The 23,462-nt window shown below is 36.2% G+C and overlaps 1 protein-coding gene across 4 annotated transcripts in view; it reads left to right on the top strand.

The window, feature by feature from the left end:
• MAP3K13 (mitogen-activated protein kinase kinase kinase 13) overlaps positions 1-23,462 on the top strand; it is a 144,411-nt gene that overhangs the window by 95,570 nt on the left and 25,379 nt on the right. For all 4 annotated transcript variants that reach the window (XM_081302154.1, XM_081302156.1, XM_081302157.1 and 1 more), the window contains 6 exons: positions 609-1,168; positions 7,422-7,605; positions 12,036-12,227; positions 15,987-16,145; positions 18,652-18,810; positions 19,379-19,487. In XM_081302154.1, the coding sequence (XP_081158280.1) occupies positions 694-1,168; positions 7,422-7,605; positions 12,036-12,227; positions 15,987-16,145; positions 18,652-18,810; positions 19,379-19,487 (1,278 nt within the window). In that variant the 5' untranslated portion in view covers positions 609-693. The remainder of the gene's footprint in view (positions 1-608; positions 1,169-7,421; positions 7,606-12,035; positions 12,228-15,986; positions 16,146-18,651; positions 18,811-19,378; positions 19,488-23,462) is intronic.

The following is a 23,462-nucleotide window of genomic DNA, read 5'->3' as shown; positions in this document are numbered from 1 at the left end:
ATGGTGGCACATGCCTATGATCTCAATGACTCTGGAGACTGAGGAAGGAAGATTACAAGTTTGAAGCCAGCCTGGGCAATTCAGCAAGACCCTACCTCAAAATAAAAAATAACAGGTGCTGGGGGTGTAGCTCAGTGATAGAGGGTCCTGGGATTCAGTCCCCAGTATGCAAAGGGGATTGGGGGAATGATAGTTATAAATACAGAATGCTTGGAATACCTTGAAAATCACAACACTCTAAACTGCTCCCAAATCTAACCAATTAACTATTGTTAGTTTTTTGGATGAATCCTTCTGGTCTTTTTCTTTTGTGTGTGTTTGTGTATCCTTTTAAATGAATATATATATATATATATATATATATATATATATATATATATATATATATATATAGTTCCAACCCTTTTAAATGATATGTCATGAACAATTTTTCATGTTAATAATTATTCTTTCACAACATAATTTTTCATTGTGAACAGTATTGCATCAAATAGAATAAACCACAATTTAATCCTCCTCATCATTTTAATGTTTTTATTATATAAACAGATGTAGTAGTAAGGACACTAAAGAAACAGTGATCTCAGGCCCTGCTTTTGTTTTCCCAGGTTTGGGAGCCCTCTTGTGCATCAGACCTCTATTCTAATAATCCTCTGAGTGTCATCTCAGGACCTCGGTCACACTCATGGCACGATGGCCAACCCTCAGGAGCGCCTGAGCTGCTCCTCTTCTCCGCATTTCCCCTCGAGTGAAAACAAAACCTTCAATGGACTACAGAATGAGCGTGCAGCCATGGGGAACCACCCTCCACCCAGGCTCCTTGAGGACCCCCAGGAAAAGGGGGTCGTGCGAACAGAGCCGAGCGACAGCATGAACAGCCCGGTCACCACAACAGTGTTGACCAGCGTGAGTGAGGATTCCAGGGACCAGTTCGAGAACAGTGTTCTTCAGCTAAGGGAACAAGATGAATCAGAGATGGCTGTGTCTCAGGGGAACAGCAACACCGTGGACGGGGAGAACACGGGTGCAACTGAAGACATCAAGATTCAGTTCAGCAGGTCAGGCAGCGGCAGTGGGGGGTTTCTTGAAGGACTGTTCGGCTGCCTAAGGCCTGTGTGGAACATCATTGGGAAGGCGTACTCCACCGATTACAAATTACAGCAACAAGGTAAGACAGTGTGGGCGGGGCAAAGACTTCTTGCATGAGTGCACCGTCAGCACCATTCCCTCCAACATTAAAACTTAGATAACCTTTGATGTGTGGGTCAGTTAAAGAACTAGGTCAGATGACTACCCCATGTCAGTTCCCTTCAGACCTTCTAAATAGACCAGATGCACATTTGGTGTGTCTTTTTGGTTGGAACCCATCTTATATGGTCATCCTGTCTAGTGGTGTCCAAAGTAGAGAACATACAACACAATCCATGAGTTTAAAATAAAAAAATATTATAACTCCTCTTTTTCTCTCTTTTAAAATTTCTATTTTCATGAATGCCTTCAGATATATTTGATATTATAATATAGTTGTGTAGATATACAATTTTTAAATAAATCACATAGTGGGTGCGTGTTTAAGCTTTTTTTTTTTTTTTTTTTTTTTTTTTTTTTTTTTTTTTTACTGTTAGCCTATACAATCAAAAGGTCTGATGGCCGGCCGGCTGGGGTTATAGCTCAGTGGTAGAGAGGTTGCCTCACACTCATGAGGCCCTGGGTTTGATCCTCAGAACCACATAAAGAAATTAACTAATTAAAAATAAAGATATTGTGTCCATCTACAACTAAAAAAAAATTTAAAAAAAAAAAAAGGTCTGATGGGTAAAGTGGCATGAGTCTCTAATCTCAACTACTCGGAGACTAGGTGGAAGGATCACTTGAGTCCAGGAGTTCAAAGACAAGCTGGGCAACATAGCAAGACCTCATCTCAAAAGAAAAGAAAAAATAGTCTGATGGTCATTGGGCTAATTCATTACCAAGCAGAAGTCACATGGTAATGTCCTTGAAGATCATAGGACTACCTTAGATTACAGTAAAAAGGAATTATCATTTTATAGTAAAGGCATAGAAAGCTCACATTTTGAAGAAAGAACAAAATATCTAACCAATCTTGAGAAGAATATTATGTCTAGATCCCACAGTTTTTTAAATAGTGATTTTTCAGTTGCCATTATTGTATAACATGTGTATTCATATATTAGAATTCAAGTATTATACTTTTGAAGTAGGGGGAACACATGGTCCTCATGTTCTTTATAACCTAACTTTATTCTCTAAAAGGACTTTTTACTGATAACAAAAGCAACATATGTATGGAATTTGAAAAATAAAAGTAACTTCCCTAAAATATGTTAAAATAATCTATGATCCTTACTCTCTTGAGAATAGCTACTATTAATGTTTTAAGAATATGTTATGTTGGGCTCAGCACTTGTCTAGCATGAACGAAGCCCTTCGGTTCTATCCTCAGTGCCACAAAAAAAAAAAAAAAATCAGCATGTATGTTGTTTGTGCATGTGTATATACTTTTAAAAATGGAGACATACTATTTGTAGCATTTTTTTATTCATATTGTGAACATTGTGTCTATTTCTTAAATATATTTTAAGCATCATTTTTAACGCCTACCTAATATTAAATTGTCCAAATGTGCTAACATTTATTTAAAGAATCTCCTATTGCTCACCTCTGAATTTGTTTTTATTTTTAGAGATCATAAGTCACATTGCAATGAATATTTGTCTATCACTTTATTTTTGCATATATCTTTGTTTAGTTCTTAGTATAAATTCCTAGATGAACAATCATTGAGTCCAACATATTTTTTTTTGTTTTTTTAAAGACTTCTTTTTAGTTATAGATGGGCATAATACCTTTATTTTATTTATTTACGTGGTGCTGAGGATCAATGCTTGCAAGACAAGCACTCTACTACTGAGCCACAACCCCAGCCCAGATTTGTTATTTTTAAAGTTTTTGATACATTTCCTTGTGGCCTTATTTAAATGATTCTTTTCTTGAGTGCTAGCATCAAGAAATTCTGGAAAGAGCTGGGTGTGGTGGTGCATGCCTGTAATCCCAGCAGCTCAGGAGGCTGAGGCAGGAGGATTGTGAGTTCAAAGCCAGCCTCATCAAGGGTGAGACAGTAAGCAGCTCAGTGAGATCCTGTCTCTAAATAAAACATAAAACAAGGCTAGGGATGTTGTTCAATGGTCAAGTGCCCCTGAGTTCAATCCCCAATATCTCCCTGCCAAAAAAAAAAAAAAAAAATCTGGAAAGAAAAAAATACAGACCAAAGTTGAGATTGTTTTATTTATCTTACAAGTAAATAACTGAATTTCAAACTCTGTGACCCTCCCTTCAGTCTGTTCATCTTTCAGTCAAGAGTATGGACAGCTTTTCCACAAGAACCTATTGACATCAGTCACCATAGTCCCTTTCCTCATGCATCTGTGTTTCCTATTTCCGAAATAGGAAAATACCAAATAAATCAAATACCAGCTTTCTCTCAGTACCCATCCTCCAGAAGTATATTGGGATTTACTGGTAAAACTAACAGTTCTAAGTACTTTTCAGGATTTTTCAATCACAGCATCCATTCCTGCTGCATGCAGAAATTCTTCATCAGTTTTGTGTTATACGTATTCTGTCTGTCTCTCTTTCATGCATACACTAATACCCTACACATTCTACTCTCAGCTGCCTTCCATGATTTTTAGGTTCCAAGGAAATTAAAATTGTTTCTTGTCACACAAAGTTTGAGGAGTCCTGTGTTAAGTAGTACTAAATAGCAATATGGATTAAAAATTGGAAATAAGGGCCAGGCACAGTGGTACACGCTTGTAATCTCAGTGACTCCAGAGGCTATCCCAAGTTCAAAGCCAGCCTCAGCAATTTAGTGAGGCCCTCTCTCAAAATGAAAAATAAAAAAGACTAGGGAGATGGCTCAGTGGTTAAGCACCCCTGTTCAATGCCGGGTACCAAAAAAAAAAAAAAAAAAAAAAAAAAAGGAAATAAGGGTAAGCACAAAAAAGAAAATAAAAATTACCTGTCATCCTAAAACCCTTTCTTTCTTTCTCATCCTACAATTAACTTTCTTCCTTCCTTCCTTCCTTCCTTCCTTCCTTCCTTCCTTCCTTCCTTCCTTCCTTCCTTCTTTCCTTTCTTTTTTGTGGTACTCAAAATCAGACCCAGGGTCTTGCACATGCAAGACAAGTACCCTACCACTCATCTATATCTGCATCTGTCCATAATCCATTCTTAATGAACATATTTAACTTATTATTTTTTAAAAGTTCCCTTTTTTCTGCTTAGACATAAAACCTAATAAAAAACTAACACCCACTTATGTAAAAAACGATATTTGGTTTTGAGGGTTTTTACTTGTCCAGTCTTATACTTATTTTGGTGATAATTTGGACATCTCAGTGTCCAAACACATCACTGAGGTTCAGACTCATAAAAGGGGGCAATAAACATATCCTGTACATCTGCTAAATAAAGCCTTTTAATTTTTTTTTAGTTCTATAAACTTGAATTCAATTTTGTGTTCCAATCAATTATGTGACTTTCAGGAAACCTTATTTCAGGAAAAATTAAGAAACAGACCTGGTCAGCATTAATTCTCAACATGGTACAGCAGATGCCCAGCTCCTCAGCAGATTGCAAAGAGTTAGGCACTAAGGGCTAGTGTTGCTGTAGGCTTGAAGAGGGATTTACCAGCCAGAAACTGAATATAGTACTTCCTTCTCAGCTCTGAGATCAGGGAGCTAATCTTTAATCCTACATTGCAATCAACCACAGAATAACACATGTAACAGATGTATCCCCCTACTCTTGGTATTTAAGAGGAAATTTCACTAGATTTTTAAAAATTTTAATGATGTCCTCAACTCCCTTTTAATTATCCTCATAGTGAAACCCAAGTAAGGTAGTATGTATTATTGAAATATTTTATGGACAAATAGTTTCCCATCTTGAAGCAGGTATTATCATGGCCATGTCTAAATAAACAAAAGAAAATTTTGCCTTAAAGTAGGTGTTTTAGTCAGCTTTTTTGCTGCTGTAACTAAAGGACCCAACCAACACAATTATAGAGGAGGAAGAGTTTATTTGAGTGCTGATGGTTTCTGAGGTCTTGGTCCATAGAAGGCTGGCTCCATTCCTCAGGGCTCCAGGGGAGGCTGAACATCATGGCAGGAGAGGGTAGCAGAAGAAAGAAGCTCACATCATGATCAGATAGTAGAGAGACTCCACTAACCAGATAAAAATATATACCCAAAGCCACTCCCCAATTCCCACCTCCTCCAGCCACACCCTACCACTTCAGTTACCACTCAGTTAATCCTATCAGGGAATCAAATCACAGATTGGGTTAAGACTCTTCCAACCCAATCATTTCTCCTTTGACCCTTCTTGTCTCACACATGAGCTTTTGGGGAACACCTCACACCCAAATTATAACAGTGGGTGATGTGAGGGTTTTCCTCAGTCCTATGAGTCACAATGGATATTGGAAATAAGTTAGTAGTTATTGTGATCAATCAATCAGAGAGAGAGAGAGAAGGAGTATGAGAGAGAAGCTGGGAAAGGGTACAAATGGGATAGCTATAAGAGCAGCAAAAATTCTTGGAACTAACTCTAGAGAGAATATAGCCAGTTCTGTCTTATAATGAGGTTAATTATCTTGCCTGACAGTTACCCAGCTATCCAAATTTATATGTCCTTATTGCTTTCTCTTTCCTGCTACTTTCCCATTCTTTGGCTTTCTCCTGGATACCAACAGAGACTGAAAGATGAAGCAGACAGGACTAAATTCACATTAATTAGTTTTACTTCTGGTAATTAGTTCCAACAAAAAGATTGATGGATACATGGTTGAAATATTGCTTTCTTTATTTTATACTTGTTCTTGAATGGCCAGTGCTATCCCTTTTCTTTTTCCATGAGTAATTAAGGCTTGACTGAATATAGCTGAATAGCACAGGCATGAGCTATCATTGGAAAAAAAGAATTTTATTCCTTATTATAACACCATAAACAGTTGATATTTGAATGCCAAATATATTTTCCATTTTCATTTTAATAATTCACTTATAATTAATTTTATAAAAATACTAAATACTAGGCATTATTTTAAAAAATATAGTGATTATAATGTAAGCATCATAACACAATATGAAGAGAAAGGATGAATTAATTAATTGAATGATTTGGGAATTACTAAATAGCAATACCCATAAAATTTATATTTGCCTTCACAACACATTCCAAAGTAAACTGCAGAAGAATATAAAGGCTAAATTTTTAAAACTCAGCTCTAGATAGCTTTAGAAGACAGGCTACATTTTCTACAATGGAAAAAATTACAAAGTAAATACTAAACTATAATGAAATATTTTGTTTAAAAAACAGTAAAATTAGCTGGATATGGTAGCACTTTCCTGTAATTCCAGCTACTCAGGAAGCTGAGACAGGAGGATCACAAGTTCAAGGCCAGCCTCAGCAACTTAGTGAGACCCTATCTTGAAATTTTTAAAAATTTTTAAAAAGGGACCAGGATATAGATCAATGGTAGAATACTTGCCTCTTACTCATAAGGCCGAGATTCAATCCCTAGTACTATAAAAGATAAAAAATACAATTAGAATAAAAAGGCTTATGAAAAATATTATTTTCATTTTTATCAAAAAATATTTAGAGAACTTCTTCAAATTTATTAGAATGACCCTGTCTGGATCCGGATAGATAAATGGACAATTCATACAAAGCAGATATGTGTATTAAACAAATGTGAGGAAATGGTCTGTATTTGACAATTAAACTAGTTCAAACTCATAAAACACTATTTTATACCTAATTAGATTAGAACAAAAAATAATTAATAATACTGCTAGCAGAGTTGTGATGAAACCAACAGGTTCAGATATTGCTACTATCAGCAAAACTAGTAAACTCCTCACTTGTAATGAAAACAGTAAGTAGATGAAGAATCTGTAATACATGAAATAGTATATATCACTACAACTTTTACATAGCTGTAAACATAAAAACTAGAAAGGATTTTAAAGAGGAATAAAATCACATCTATAATGGGCAATGAGCAAGGACCTGTGGTAGAAAAAGAGAAAAGTTGACCAAACTTATAAGCTTAGGGTAAGAAGGTAGGGTTGGAGAAGTGTTAGGACATACTTTGCTTGAAAGATATCTCTAATCTGCTCAATTTTAGTGGTTTAAAATACACACACACACACACACACACACACACAAATAAAATACCAAGATGCATAGAAAAGTTGTCTTTCAGTGGGGTCAGAGGGTAGGAGTTCCAGTGATGGTGATGTTGGTACCTTCAGAATGGCCTCATAGAATGGTCCCTGAGCAAATTTCAAGATCTCTTCAAGTTTGTTTCTCACTTGTGTGCCTAGATACTTGGGAAGTGCCATTTGAGGAGATCTCAGAGCTGCAGTGGCTGGGTAGTGGAGCCCAAGGAGCTGTCTTCTTGGGCAAATTCCGAGCAGAGGAAGTGGCCATCAAGAAAGTGAGAGAACAGAATGAGACGGATATCAAGCACTTGAGGAAGTTGAAGCACCCTAACATCATCGCATTCAAGTAGGTCAAGGCTTTATCTTTTTTTTTTTTTTTAAGAAATAGAGATATTTTATTTCTCTCAATATATGTACTTAGGTCCTTACTTTGAAAGACATTTCAAAATCACTGGATAGATTTAGCACTGTACTAGATTGATTGGAAGGACATTAAAGAACTATTAAATCTGAGTCATGTCCTGAAACATCTTTTAATCTAAAAGTTCATTTTGCACAAGCATGCACTGCATGGGAGAGACACACACGTGGGGCAGGGAGGAAGGAAGTGGGTTTCTACCAAGCAGTCAGGCCTTCTGCAACAACCTCATTTATCAACGGGGTGACAGAGGTCACTTCAAAATAACGTGAATATCCCAAGACTCAGTTTAAAAGAAAAAAAAAAAGCTAATGTCTGAAGTGTTCAGAGAATATCCAATCCCTGTGTAATAGATATTTACTAGTTTCTATTAGCATTCCTTCTTAATATTGTCTTATAATAAACAGGTACTTTCAGAGCATAATCTCAGGTTTTACTAGATCTCTTTTCTATCAATGCAAAAGTTTTCTAAATCTTGTGATAGTGGAGTTATTGATGATATTACTTATGTTATATTCCTTTCACAAAGTCATTGTTTTCAAGAGTGTGTGAGCATATATTTCTAGTCTAGACTATTATTTCTTAATATCAACTGGGATCTCTAACAGAAAGAAGAGAGGCAAAGGTAAATTTGTGGAAGTCACCAAACTTGGAAGTGCTAAGCTCTAAAATATTTTAACCTCTTCTACCTGTACCTTTTCCTTGAGTTCCCCCTCTCACCAGTCTTTACATGTTGCCATAGTATTGAACAAATGAATGCTAACTGGCTTTAGGTGGGATGAAAGTTTAGAAACTAGAGGTTCTGGCATATTTGATAATATTTCTCCTTCCTGGAGAGTAGTATAACCAATGAGGATATAGCTAAAAGTGAAATAACTTACATATCTCTTCCCTAAAGTAGGAGCAACTTTCCCAACAACCTTAAGAGGATCTTTTCACTATAAAACTCACCTTACAAGCCAGGCTGGTGGTACATGCCTATAATCCCAGTGACTTAGGAGGCTAAAGCAGGAGGATCAGGAGTTCAAAGCCAGCCTCAGCAACAGTGAGGCGCTAAGCAATTCAGTGAAACCCTATCTGTAAATAAAATATAAAATAGGGCTAGGGATGTGACTCAGTGGTCAAGTGCTGCTGAGTTCAATCCCTGGTACCCCCTCAAAAAAAAAAAAAACTCATGTTACAAAGCTAAAAATGTCATGTGACAAGTCTTAACTGGAATCACAACCCCAAAGTAAGGAATAGAAGTTTTTGGTACAGGTTTTGTAGAATGGGTTTTAATGAGTACGTAGGTTAAGAAGACTATGTGGAAAGGGAAAAATGTGAAAAGGAGAAAAACATACTCAAAGACAAAGGAAGTGTTTGGATGTATTTCCTCATGCAGAGAACATTCATGTAGAGTACATAAGAGTGAGCTTCAATTTCTGTCATAATTCCATCATTTGTTGCCCTAGTACAGCTAGGAGGATGCATGACTAAAATTAAGTGCTATAGAGACCAATTATAGTTTTTCCAAGGATGATATACTTCAAAAGATAACAGGATAATTATTTTAAGCAGCTAATAGAGACCCCATCTTCTTTTCTTCATTTTATTTCACTGAAATGATCAGACTCCCTCTATGCTGTATCCTCCTAAATGGGAGAAAGGGCCAAGAACTTCTAAACTCAGATAATAGAACAGTGGGTTGAAACAAAGAGTGTTTGATAGGTTAGGATGGCTTTTGGTCTCCTAAAATGACCTAGGCTGTGTGTCCCAGGTAAGAGATCTTTCCAAGGACGATGCCCTGGGTAATGGGAGGTAGAAATGTATCCCTAAGAGGATGAAGGAGCAAGAAGCTTTATCTTTCCTTCCATCCTTTTGTTTCTTCCTTCTTCCTCCCAGTCTTTTTCCCACCTCATCCTCTGACCCTCCTACCTGTATTTGCAGTTTTCAGCATTGTTGGGCAAGTTCTGCTGCACTGCTGCCCAGCCATTTAAGCTGAAGATCCCCAGTTGCCTTTACCTCCACATGGCAAACAATAGTGAGACTGTGTCCCTGACCCATTACACCATGCATTTGGGGCATTGTGCAGTGTTATATTTGCAGCCATCTGTGCCATGTGTTGCTTGGCCAGTGAATCACGTTCAGGACCGTCTGGAAGATATGAGGACATTATTAGATTTTAATACATGTCCCTGGATTCTGATTTCTGGGCTTATAGCTTCTTTTGAAGTTAGTAAGAACTATGTGTAGAAAGGGAAGTGCAAGATAAGAATGTTATATATTTTTCTTCCATTTTTTTCTAGTAATCCTTTAAGAAAATCCAACCTGACTGTTCCTAATAAATTCAGTACCAAAAGGAAGCAAAGGTAGCAATTAGAACTGATAATAAAGCTGTTATTTATAGCAACTAAGAAACCTTGTCATAGTACAAGGCTGATGGAATGATCGCTTCTCATTCGTCAGTCAAGAGAGATGAAAAATTTAAAACGTATCACTGTTCGACCCTTTCTGTGTTTGAGTGACAATAAAGCATAGTTGAATAGGATGCTGAGTACTTTCAAACAAATATTTATCTTGATATTCTTAAATATTTTACATAATCCCAGTCCTATTCATTATTTCTCTACAATGATAATTAAATTATCTATTTGTAGTTGGTGTGTGTTCTCCTCTGAGTTCTTTTTTTTTTTTTTTTTTGAGATTTCTTAAAGGTCAAATAATAAAAACCTGAAAAAAAATTTTAAATTTGTTCTTTTTAGTTATATATGAAACTTGAAAAAAATTGCATGAAAAGTCAAGATGAGAATTCTGAGTAGCCTAGAAAATAATAGGAGAGTAATAGAAGTAGCTTTGTGGCATTTGACAGGCACATCAAGGCACAAAAAATGAAGTCTAATTAAATTTCTTTAATTATAACAAGATGTTCACATTATCAGCACCTCAAACCATGGCCTCTAAGTTCTTTCCTCACAGCAGCCTAAGAGATAGGACATGAATTGGTAGTTGGCTCAAGACCCTAACTGGATGTCATATAGATAGTACTCTGTGAACTTTTCTAGAAAGTTTCAAGGGAGGTGTACACACCATTAAGAGGTGGGACACAAAGAATTGCAGATGATAGTTATTCTCCTTTTGTCTTGAGAACAAAACTGTGAGGTAGACTTAATATCATTTTTCCCACTTTTGTGAGCTAATGGAATTAACATAGGAATTCCCAATATGCTTTTCTATACTGAAGTTTAAAAGCTAAAATGAAGGTAGTACCATACAGAAAGAAGAAGGAGCCAGGCTTTGAAGTTAGACTGAGTTTGAAACCGACTTCTGTCACTTATTAGTTATATGAACTAGTTGTAATTCAGACAAGTCACTTTCACTTTGAGCCTTACCTGTAAAAGTGGAAGAGATAATACCTATCTTCCAGTAGTTTGTAAGACAGATCTTAAATAAGACAAACTGTGTGGGATATTAAATAAGACAAACAAACATAAACATGTCTGAAAAATATAAGATTTTTTTTCCTGATATTATTCTTCTTCCTGTTCCATGCCTCTGCACATGTTACTGTGAAGGCTTTCTTCAGCTATGAATATTGAGGTGAAGTCAAGAAACATTTATCAAGGACTTACTAAGAACTTCCAAGTCTTGTGGGAGAGAGAAAAGAATTTGAAGACCTTTCCCTTCAAGGAGTCTGTAATCTCTCTGAGCAGAGAAAAACTGCATGTAAAATATTCATGGCTGCTATATGTTATAGGAACTTAGAGAAGTGAGAGATCTTTTCAGATTGGAATAATCAGGATACGTTTCATGAAAGATGGAAATATAGTCTGCATAGATGTATATAATATGTTATATAATGTTACTTTTATTCTAAATAAAAATGCTTTTCAGACTACATAAAAAATGAACTTGTTAGTTATTTTAAATTCAACTAATTTAAAATCCATTAAGTAATAATAAAAATAATTTGAATTCTCAGTCCCCTCTATATAATACCCCCTTTCTTAGTGTAAAAGGAAGATACTTTTATTCTTAACAAAGATATATTGCTATTCTAAACAATCTAAAACAACACAGTGTCTAGCCTATATAAGCCTCAGAAAAGGGTGTTCTTTGTCCCAGAGTGGAATGGTTCCACATAAAACTACCAGACAGCCCAGTCTATAGATTACTAGAGTGACCAGAACAAAACAAAAATTGTCTATATGCATAATAGACAAACCTGTAGGCTAGAGAGATTTTAATTCTAAAGAACTAGGAACTATTAACTATGTGCACCTTTTAAATCAATTGGAAAAAGAATTTGTCTTTATTAAATATTCTTAAACTATAAAAATATATATGTATATGTATGTACATGTTTATGTTTTTCTTGGAAGGGGTGTTTGTACTCAGGCCCCATGTTATTGTATCATCATGGAATACTGTGCCCACGGACAACTTTATGAAGTCTTGAGAGCTGGCAGGAAGATCACACCTCGATTACTAGTAGACTGGTCCACAGGAATTGCAAGTGGAATGAATTATTTACACCTCCATAAAATTATTCATCGTGATCTCAAATCACCTAAGTGAGTTTTAGAGCTTATTTTTCACGTATTTTGCTTTGTTGTTTTGAAATAAGGAATTTTTATCAACTATAATTGAAGTTTTCAGACATCATACTATGAGTTCAGATTAAAGTCAGCACAGCGGGAATATTTGTTGAGCTGCTTACTTACCTTACATGTGGCAGATATGTTCAGGTACCTGACACCATTTTCCCCTTTTTATTGTCGCTTTTAAATCGTATAATTGTACAAAATTCATTATTATCTGAACTATTCAACTTCTATCATCTCTGATAATTAATACCAAACTTCTCTACCAGAAAGCTTGGTTTGTTGTTTTCCTAGTGGTTTGTTGATTGCAGTACCAGGGACTGAACTCAGGGGTGTTCTATGAATTATTTACACCTCCATAAAATTATTCATCGTGGTCTCAAATTATTCATCGTGATTTTATAGTCTTAGTGTATACAATAGAGTAAAAATGGGTGATAAGAAACAGAGGAGCAAAAAAATAACATAAAAACATTAGTACCAAAACTTGTTCACAAAATATATGCCATAAACTTATAGGTGTGTTAATGGCACACATCTATAAATTCAGCTACTCTGGAGGCTGAGGCAAGAGATTGCAAGTTTGAGGCCAGCCTGAGCAACTTAGATGATCTCATCTCAAAATAAAAGATGGCTTGGGAAGTAGCTCAGTGGTAAAGCACCTACTACTAAAAAAAGAAAGAAAAAAGTATCTTATAAGATTCTGTACAGGTGTTTTTGAGAACTATAAATTTGGCATTGAGCTTCTGAGAGTCTAAACAAAGGAGAAAATAAACAGGTAAAAGTTATAAAGTGGCCATAACAAACATAGTTATTTAAGAGAAGCAGAGCTATTTCTGTTAATCTCTGATTTCCAAATGATTCCTTGGTAGCCAATAATCACTTAAGTGTGTATTCAACTCCCCAAATTTCATGAAGGAAAGAAATGAATTGATAAAATGGCATATGTCCATGTAGCTCTATTTTTTAAATATTATTTTTTATTATTTCTCATCACATTTTGGTTTACAGAAGCAGAAAGACTGTTTTTTCAAAAACATTTGCATAGTGCTTTATTGGTTTACAACATGTTTTATAGCCATTATCACATCTTTGATTGTATCAAAAACTGTGGATGTTAGAAGTGATAATATCATTATTATTTTTGTTTATGTAAGAGAAAGAAAGTGGGCCTCAGCCCAAAGGGACTAGGACTTGAACCTAGAACTTTAGAGCCAGACTACAGCATCCTACCTCATTATGTGAAGATAAGGGATTCATAATGAATCCTGCCTCTTCTCCTCTAGGGAAGATAAAATCAGTCCTTGGTTAAAAAGTTAATGAAACTCTTATTTATCATCATCATTCTCAACAATGTTTATTACAATGGTTAGCTCATTGAACAAACTCTTTCCTGTACTTGCAAATAAACATTACTATATAGCGTTCATTCCTTCTGTTCATATTCTTAACACAATCTGTTGCTTTTCTCATCCCCTGCATACACATAAAATATGCAAAATACTTACTAAAGGCATCTTCAAATGGTCTCTTGAAACCAACATGTTCTCCTTGAGAATTAAAGGTTAGAATAGTAAGTAGGTCATCCAGTGTTAACAATGCCACCCTTAACCCTAGAGGCTGAGGTGTTTTTGGGTTTCAATCGAACTTTAAGAAGACAAAGATCAGGGCTGGGGTTGTGGCTCAGTGGTAGAGTGCTCACCTAGTATGCATGAGGCACTGGGTTTGATACTCAGCACCACATACATATAAAATAAAGATATTATATCAACCTAAAACTAAATATATATGTATATATATATGCATATGTATATGATATACATATATATATGAAGACAAAGATCAACCTGACATGTTGTAAGGAAAACTTTCACTGCCAACATTAAATCTGCAGTCTGTGTGTCCCCAACATTGTCTCAGAAGATTTCAGAAAAGTTTCAGTGTTATATCATCTCTAATCTCTTCCCTTTTCTCATACCAACTGAGGCAGAAGAGGAAGTTCCTACAGTTTTTCTGTTCCTGGAGGCCTATCATGTTTTTTTAATTTCATGGCATATGACACTATCAATGCTCCAGTTATGTCAGATAGCTCATAATATTTTAATCCACATGAATTTACACTAAGACTATAAAATCAAAGCTCCTAAATTATGTAAATCATATCCCGTGCAAAACCAGGGGAAGGATGTGGATGGAGGTATTCCAGAGCAACTGTAAGCACAAAGCTGTTGAGTAAGTAGCAAGTCATTTGGCATTGGGGGTGGAGGTGAGCAAGTGTGAAGTCCTTGGTTCAAATGACAAGGGCAGGAACAAATTCAGAAGTTTTCTGTTTTCTATTTTCCTTGAGTCTGATGCTATTTGAGTATTAAGCTTCTTATCTTTAAAAATAGGTATCTAGGGCTGGGGCTGTAGCCTAGTGGCAAAGGACTTGCCTGGAACATATGAGGCACTGGGTTTGATCCTTAGCACCACATAAAAATAAACAAATAAAATAAAGGCATGCTGTCCATCTACAACTATGAAAAAAATTTCTAATAGGTCCCTATATCATTAAGTCTCTGGCACCCTAACTCATTAACATTCGGAAGTTGTGAACAGTTTTTTTGGAGTGAACTCAGCCTAGTGTATGAGGCTGCCCATACTTTGGATTTATATTCACCTTTAAGGCAAGCAAAAGCATCTGCTCCATGACACATTTCAGAAAAGTCCTATGAAAAGTAAAACATGACTTCTGTGGAAGCTACTTAAGTTTAGATTTATTCCTGCTTTTTCTTTTCAGCAATAGTGAAGTGCAGCATTCATATGTGTCTTTTAATGGATCTAGTGTCATGGTCCACTGCATGACATAACTGGCCATTATTTAAGTAATGTTTTTAAATGAGGTGTTTTCCTTAGTGGGTTGGCCAAAACTGGCAAGGGAGTAAACCAAAACTATTGAGCACTGGTGTTTTATGTATCTAAACTCATTTAATTCAAGTGAAAATTCTATGGGACCATTATTACTGGCACATAATATCTTATCCATGACTTGTGCAGCCAGATTATTTCAAAAAGGTAATATAGTGCTAACCTCAGACCTCCAAGGAAGTCTAGAGGAACTCCCTCTAATCAGCCACACTGACATACCTGTGGCAAAATCTATGAAATTCATACAAAATGAGATATAATGATTTTGCCTTATACATATGAAAAGTATTTTTGAGACCTTTTACATCTCTGAATTGTGAATAAGATATTGTGACCTGAATTGTCTCTATTTTATAGATTAGAAAACTGGTTTAGAAGAGTTAAGTAACTTGGCAAAGTTACACAGTTTGCAAATGGTGGAGGCAGGATAAAACTAGGCATTATGAGGATAGCAGAATGAATTGGACACTAATACTCTATGTACATATATGACTACCCAGCCAGTGTGATTCTACATCATTACAACCAGAAGATTGAGAAGTTATACTCTGTTTATGTAGTAAGCACTCTACTGTCATGTATAACTAATTAGAACAAATAAACAATTGCATTTGAACTGTTTTTTTTAAATAGGCATTAAAAGCCTATTCTGATAAGCTGCTTCATTTTGCTACTTCCAGTGCATAGCTAATGCCTTGGTCACATTGGAAACTGCAAGTTGAACTCCACAGGAAGCAGCAAACAAAATCTTTAATTGCCATTTAGAGTCATGGTTTTCATTACTACTAATGATCTGGATGTTTTCTTTATTTCTTTTTAAAGTGTTTTAGTGACTCACACAGATGCAGTAAAAATTTCAGATTTTGGTACATCTAAGGAACTCAGTGATAAAAGTACCAAGATGTCTTTTGCTGGCACGGTTGCATGGATGGCACCAGAAGTAATACGGAATGAACCTGTCTCTGAAAAAGTCGATATATGGTGAGTGATGCCATCTGTGCCAAATAGATTCACCCTATTAACCCTTTCTTCCTGCAACAGTTTTACTACCCAGAATATTCATTACTGTTGTTCACTTCTGGTTGATTTTGGTCTTATTTACCTAAGGTAGTACCCAGTATGATGCTATATGGTGGGAAGGATCAGAAGAGGAATTAGGGTAAATATCCAGTTAGTAAATCATCCGTTCCCTAAGAAAATATGCTGACCTTTCTGGAAAACTAAAAGTCTATTTCAAATGACCATTTAGTATAGTCTTCCTGAAATGTACTGCATAATTCTCACCCTTTTGAGTAAAATACATTAAACAAAACTTACGTTTGCTAAGCCAGGCATAGAGGCATATAAGACCCTGTCTCAAAACAGAAAAAAGAATTGGAGATGTAGTAGTGGAGCACCCCTGGATTTAATTCCCAGTACCTGAAGAAAGAAAAGAAAAACCTATTTTTGATGATTCACATCATCATTACACATATTTGTAATGTACTTTGTTATGATACAGTTTTGTGCTCTAGACCTATTTGAAATGTATAAGTCTATTTGCCTTTTTATTGAATAACTCCTATGAACTATGCTTTTATTTATTTATTTTTAATTTATTTTTTAGTTGTAGTTGGACACAATACCTTTATTTTATTTATTTTTTTGTGGTGCTGAGGATCAAACCCAGGGCCTCGCACCTGCTAGGTGAGCAGTCTACCACTGAGCCACAACCCCAGTGATATGCTTTTATTTTTTATCCTTATCAACATTTCCTCTGAGGTCATAAGCCTTAGTTTTAGCAATATTTTCCCTGTAATTGCTTTTTCCCCCCACCCTTAAAATTGGCTACTGGAAACTTTTAGGCTTTAAGAAAATAATAGCATATGTTAAAATTGCATATAGCATCTGTGTAAGTGGGATAAGATAGAGTATTCATAGTTTTGATAGTTAACAAAGTGTCCTCAGGGATTATACCAATTTGTGTTCTAATCAGAAATGTATAAGAGTGTTTTCTCAACAAATATATGCTACACTTTGTATTTTTAACTATTATGTAGATCAAAAATGGCATCTTGGAAGCAGTTTTCATTTGCATCCCTGCTATTATGAGTAAGGTTATACATTTTTGTATGCTTAAGAGTCATTCATCATTTCTTATTTGTGAACTATTCACATCCTTTTTTTCAGATTTCTGATCTTTTTTCTTATCAATTTATGAGGTGTTGTTTTTGGTTTTTTTTTTTTTTTTTTTTTTTTTTTGGTCCTGGGGATTGAACTCAGAGGCACTCAGCCACATCTCCAGCCCTATTTTTTGTATTTTATTTAGAGACAGGGTCTCACGGAGTTGCTTAGAGCCTCACTTTTGCTGAAGCTGTCTTTGAACTTGCAATCCTCCTGCCTCAGTCTCCCAAAATTTATGAGCATTTTATATGTCAAGGAAATTTGCCTTTTGTATAGATGAATTGCAGATACTTTTTACATTTTGTTATTTTGCTTATAGCATTTTTTCTCAGGTCAAAATAGTTTTAATATAGCTCAATTTATCAACCTCTCCTTTTTTCTTCTAGGTTTCCTAGTTAGAAAAGCCTTAATCACTCTTAAGATTATAAAAAATTCCCAATGTTTTCTTTTATTTTCCTTTTTTTTTTTTTTTGCATTTAATTCTTGGATTCAGGGCTGGGGATGTGGCTCAAGCGGTAGCGCGCTCGCCTGGCATGCGTGCGGCCCGGGTTCGATCCTCAGCACCACATACCAACAAAGATGTTGTGTCCGCCGAGAATTAAAAAATAAAATAAATATTAAAAATTCTCTCTCTCTCTCTCTCTCTCTCTCTCTCCTCTCTCACTCTCTCTTTAAAAAAAAAATTCTTGGATTCATTTAGAATTTATCTTTTTTTTATTTTTTTGGTGTGTGTGTGTGTACAGGGGATTGAACCCAGAGGCGCTTAACGACTGAGCCACATTCCCAGCCCTTTTTTGTATTTTATTTAGAGACAGGGTCTCTCTGAGTTGCTTAGGCTGGCTTTAAACTAGTGATCCTCCTGCCTCAGCCTCCTGAGCTGCTGGGATTACAGGCATACACCACTATATGATGAGGGGTAAATTTAATTTTTCCCCAGTTTTCCCAATAGCAATTATTAACTAATCAAATTTTCCCGCTAGTTTGTGATGCCACTTCTACTGTATGTTCAGTTCTTGAATGTATTTATTAATTTCTAGATTTTAATTCCAGTCCATTAGTCTGTTTGTCTATTTGTGTACCAGAGTTAATTATTGAGACTTTATAATGTCTTAATATCTGGAAGTGTTGGTTACCCTTCATTGATTTTTTTCAAAAGTTTCATGAATTTTTCTGTTTTTTAATAACAGTATATTCTAATTTTAAAACTGGGCGCATATATATATATATATATATATATATATATATATATTTGACCAAAAATTAATTAAAATATAAATCAGTCTTTCTGAAATGTCTTCTATACATGTTCCTGGTACTACTGTAGGTCTTTTGGAGTGGTGCTTTGGGAGCTGCTGACAGGAGAGATCCCCTACAAAGATGTAGATTCATCAGCCATTATTTGGGGTGTTGGAAGCAATAGCCTACACCTTCCAGTTCCTTCTACTTGCCCTGATGGATTCAAAATCCTTATGAAACAGACATGGTAAGAAATACATTTCTCTTCCAACATTCTCTTTTACTTTTTTCTGCAAAGGCATAATACAACTTCTCTAAAACAAGTAGGTAAGTCTCTAATGTGTGTTTGCAGTCAACCATCTGGTGGTGGAAAGATTAGAGCCTTAGAGTCTGAAACCCTTGATTTCAAATGCTGGCCCTGCCTTTTTCTGTCTTTTTTCTTTGGGGCGTGTCATCCAACTATCTGTCTTCATGTAGAGAGAGCGCTTGCTCATGGAGTTGTGTTGTGATTAATTAAAATTTATAAGTGAAGAAATTGGTATGATATCTTGAAATAGTAGGACTTAGTTAATGATAGCTATTATTATTTTACCAGGCCTAGTGGACTATTATCAAATAGCTCACTGCTCCTAGATTTCCATTTCATCAATAGAGGTATCTCTAAATTGTAGTTTTTGTTTGCCCTTCAGTACATCAAAACTATTTGTGATATAGCTATTTTGGAGTTAAAATAGTGTATTTCATAAAGTAGAATAAAATTTTTATCTTCCTGGACACAAATTCTGAAATGCACAAGCTGTCTTTTTTACTTTTAGGCAAAGTAAACCTCGCAACAGACCTTCTTTTCGGCAGACACTCATGCATTTAGATATTGCATCTGCAGATGTACTTGCCACCCCACAGGAAACTTACTTCAAGTCTCAGGTAAGCTCAGAAACCTTCTAACAGATGCTACTGACCAGACAGGGAACTCTTTAGGAGAAAGGGTAACTCTTAGAAGGAGGCCATTTTCATTCTTATAACAATGAAATAATCCTATTCATTGTTAAATAATAATGATACTTCACACATATGGCATTTGGGAGTTTGTTAAGCACTTGATGTACATTATCTCATTTGAAAAGAACATGTATTTGAATGTTGTCCTTATAGTGGGTTCTGGTAAAATTGTTGAAGAAAAAAGAAGAAAAGAGGATGCTAAACCTATAATATACCTCCATTTGAATTGGAATTTATGGCTGATCTTCATGAAAGCATTGTTTTCCTTGAAGCAGAAAAGCTGAAATACAGAGGAAAGAGATTGAATACCAGAAAGATCCGATGAGGCAATTAAGCCCAGAGAAAACCTTTTCTCTAATTCCGTGTGTTACCTAGTAATAGCTCCAAATAAAATATAATTTAATGTATCTGTTTGCCTTCACTGTACTAAAACCTTCCCAAAACTCATGGTTTAAAACAGTAAGCCTTTATTTAGATTTCCTGTGGGATGGTGATTTGTGCTATGCGATTCTTCTGCTTCCTCTGACTCGGTACGCTCACATGTCTGCAGTCAGTTACCAGGTCAGCCAGGAGGCTGGCTGGCTCTAGACAGACTTATTCACAAGTCTGGGGATACTCTGGCTGTTAACGTGGAGTACCTCGTTCTCCTCTGAGTGGCCTCTAATCCTTTAGCAGGCTAGTATGGGCTTGTTTCTAAGGAATAATAAATCAGAGACTTATCCTATTAGTCAAAGTTCTAACACATTCTCTATGATCCTTGAACCTAACTTTCCCCATAACTGTGTCTATAAATAGACTTGCCCCTATATTTTTTAGTGTTTCTGAGAAATTATTATGTAAGTAAAGTGTTTGTTTACACAGAAAATAAGATGATTAAGAGGTTGACTTCATGACAGTTCATGTATTCTTTGATATGTAGTCAGAGAAATTCCCTGAGAACTATTAAAACCCATCCATTCAAATACATGTGGGTATGAGGCACTGAATAAGAAATCTTTCAAATGTCTTCTGCTAGTATTCAGAAAAGACAGTCCTTTTGTGAAATGAAAGAGAATGATAGTGAATACTCCAGGAAATCATTCAAACCTTAGCATATGGTTGTAATCAGAGCTTTGCTTCTTTTACAATAAAACTCCATATCCCAATTATAAAAATACTTTAAAGTACTCTTAACTGACAAGCCATTGAGACAGTCAGTTCTATTGTATATATTTGGAAAATTTCAAATTCTAAACAGATTTTTACTGAAGTTCTCTGTAAAATAAATTTTACTGGAGTTCTCCCACTCTGAAGCTAGTTCAACTTGAGCAACTAAATATCAAGAGTCAGTATCCTTAAAGGGCCAACTTATTTTATTATTGAGATACCCAAAGCATGGAGTATCTACACTGAGCTCAGGAAAGTTTCTTCGGGGAGAAAATTGAAGAGAAAGTGTAGTACATTGGGCATCTGCCTTAGTTTGGGCTGCTACAACAAAATACCATAGATTGGATGGTTTATAAACAACAGAAATTTTTCCCCATAGTTCTGAGGCTGGGAAGTCCAAGATCAAGTTCAAAACACCAGCAGATTTGGGGTCTGGTAAGGGCCCAAGTTATGGTTCATTGATGATGCCCTCTCACTGTGTCCTCACATGGCAAAGGGTCAACAAACTCCCTTGTGCCTGCTTTCTGAGGATACTTATTCCATTAAAAATAGGTAAGTTCTCATGACCTAAGCACCTCCCCAAAGGACTCTACCTTCTAATACCTTTACTTTGGGAGTTAAGATTTCAACATATGAATTTGGAGTGAGGAAAGTACAAACATTCAGACCATAACAGCCCTTTTTTTTGTTATCACTTTGTTTGTTTATTTGTTTTGTTTGGTACTAGGGATTGAACTCAAGGCCACTCAACCACTGAGCCACATCTCCAGCCCTATTTTTTTGTATTTTATTTAGAGACAGGGTCTCACTGAGTTGCTTAGTGCCTTGCCATTGCTGAGGCTGGATTTGAACCCTCCAATCCTCCTGTCTCAGCCTCCCAAGCTGCTGTGATCACAGGCATGCACCACCTTTTCTGGCCATAACAGCACTTTTAATATTTATTAATCCATTCACATTTTTCTTCCAACGTAAAATTTCACTTCTCCCTCAACACCAAATCTGCTATTCTTGCTAGTTTCAAGATTTTTTTCAGGTATTTATAAGCTGATCTGACTCTAGGTCTGAAACTGAGACTATCTCTGACTAATGTTAGTAAAATATTTATGAACTCTCTAGTGAGTTACTAGGAAAAGCAATGGACATTGAATCTAAACCCCTGTCCTATCACTATAAACTACGTGACCTTGAATAAGTCACTAAGTTTTCTAACCCTCAGCTTACCCATCCAAACAAGGAAGATAATTGTATCTTCTTTTAGGAAGTTTCTGTGACAATCAAATGAAAAGATTAAAATGCAGGTATAGCATAAACTATTAAGAACTGTGTGATTATAAAATGTTATTCACCTCGCACAAAGCTATACAAATAAAGCGTCCTTTGAGTTGTTACCTTCTGGGTGCTTTTTCAGATGAACTCCTGAGATGAATAAGATGGTAGCTAAAAAAAACTCCTAGTAATTGTGTTTTGACTTCATCCTGTCCCAATAGGGAAAATCTGATTGTTTCACGTACACAGAATTTTGCTCTTGCCAGAGCAGTATTATACCTGAGGCCTTGCCTCCTCTCGCCTGCTGACAAGATGTTCTCAGTGTCATTTTCAATCAGTGGCTGTTAGCTCCTGGTCTCCATCTTCCACCAAACTGGTTGGTCAGGAGTGCTGCCAAGTGTCCTGCTAACCCCTTCCTGAGAAAAAGGGCTTCAGCAGCAGCACATGTGTAAAAATGCATATAGAACAGATGACAAAGCAACGGATTTCAGCACAATATTAGATTCTGCCAAGGCTGTTACTCACTCCCAGACAATCACCCATTCTTCAAAGAGGCAATTATTGCTCCTGGTATTCAGCTGTATTTCGTATTGGCCTTTAGAAAACAGCTGCTAGTTGGGTCCTATGCTCAGTTTCTAAATTCTCGCACCATCCTCTGCTTTTGCACCATTCTTGCTTCCTCTTGAAAGCCACTATTGTTAGTTTTTCATTGCTGTGACCAAAATACCTGACTAAAACAACTTAATCCATGGTTAGCCAACTCCATAGCTCTGGGCCTGAGGCAAGGCAGAAGAGCAAGGAAGAAGGATGTGGCAGAGGACAGCTGCTCAGCTCCTGGCAGCCAGGAAGCAGAGAGAGGATTGCCAGAGAGAAGACAAACCCTTCTTGGGCACACCCTCAGTGACCTTCCTCCAATGAGGTTCCACCTCCCAGTAGTCCATTCAGCCAGAAGGGGAGAGTCCCCTGATCTAATCACTAACCACAAGCTCCACCTCTGAACACAGGAGACTTTGGGGACATTCCAGATCCCATCGATACCACACTGTAACCACCCAGAGAGTGGTTAAAGAGATAACTGCACTTGTCCTGGGATAGCCTGTGCTGCCTTACAAGTATGCTTCTCATGAGTGATTAGGTGCCAAGGCTAGGTCCTCACACTGGGAAGGCAGTAAAGAGGAACCGAGTGCCAGTTAAGAACTGGATCGGATGCTCTCTAAGGTTTTTCTGATTCAGAATCTATGATTCCTACTCCTAAGCCCTCAGCATCTTGCTTCTCTATTCCTTGAACTAACCTGGAACTGGCTCAACATTTTTTTCCTTTATAAAAATTATGTAAAATAAATATAGTATAAAGTTTACCATTTTACTAGTGTCTAATTCAATGGCTTTCATCATTACATTCACACTGTTGTGAGTGGTCACTACTATTTCCAAAAATTTTCATCAACCCATTAAGTAATAACCCCCTTTTCCTCCTCTGATCTCTGA

The sequence above is a fragment of the Spermophilus citellus genome, assembly GCF_964194105.1.
Source record: "Spermophilus citellus genome assembly, chromosome: 7".
Taxonomy (NCBI): domain Eukaryota; kingdom Metazoa; phylum Chordata; class Mammalia; order Rodentia; family Sciuridae; genus Spermophilus; species Spermophilus citellus.
Note: the sequence above shows the minus strand (reverse complement) of the source record. Positions and strands in the feature narration are given on the sequence as shown.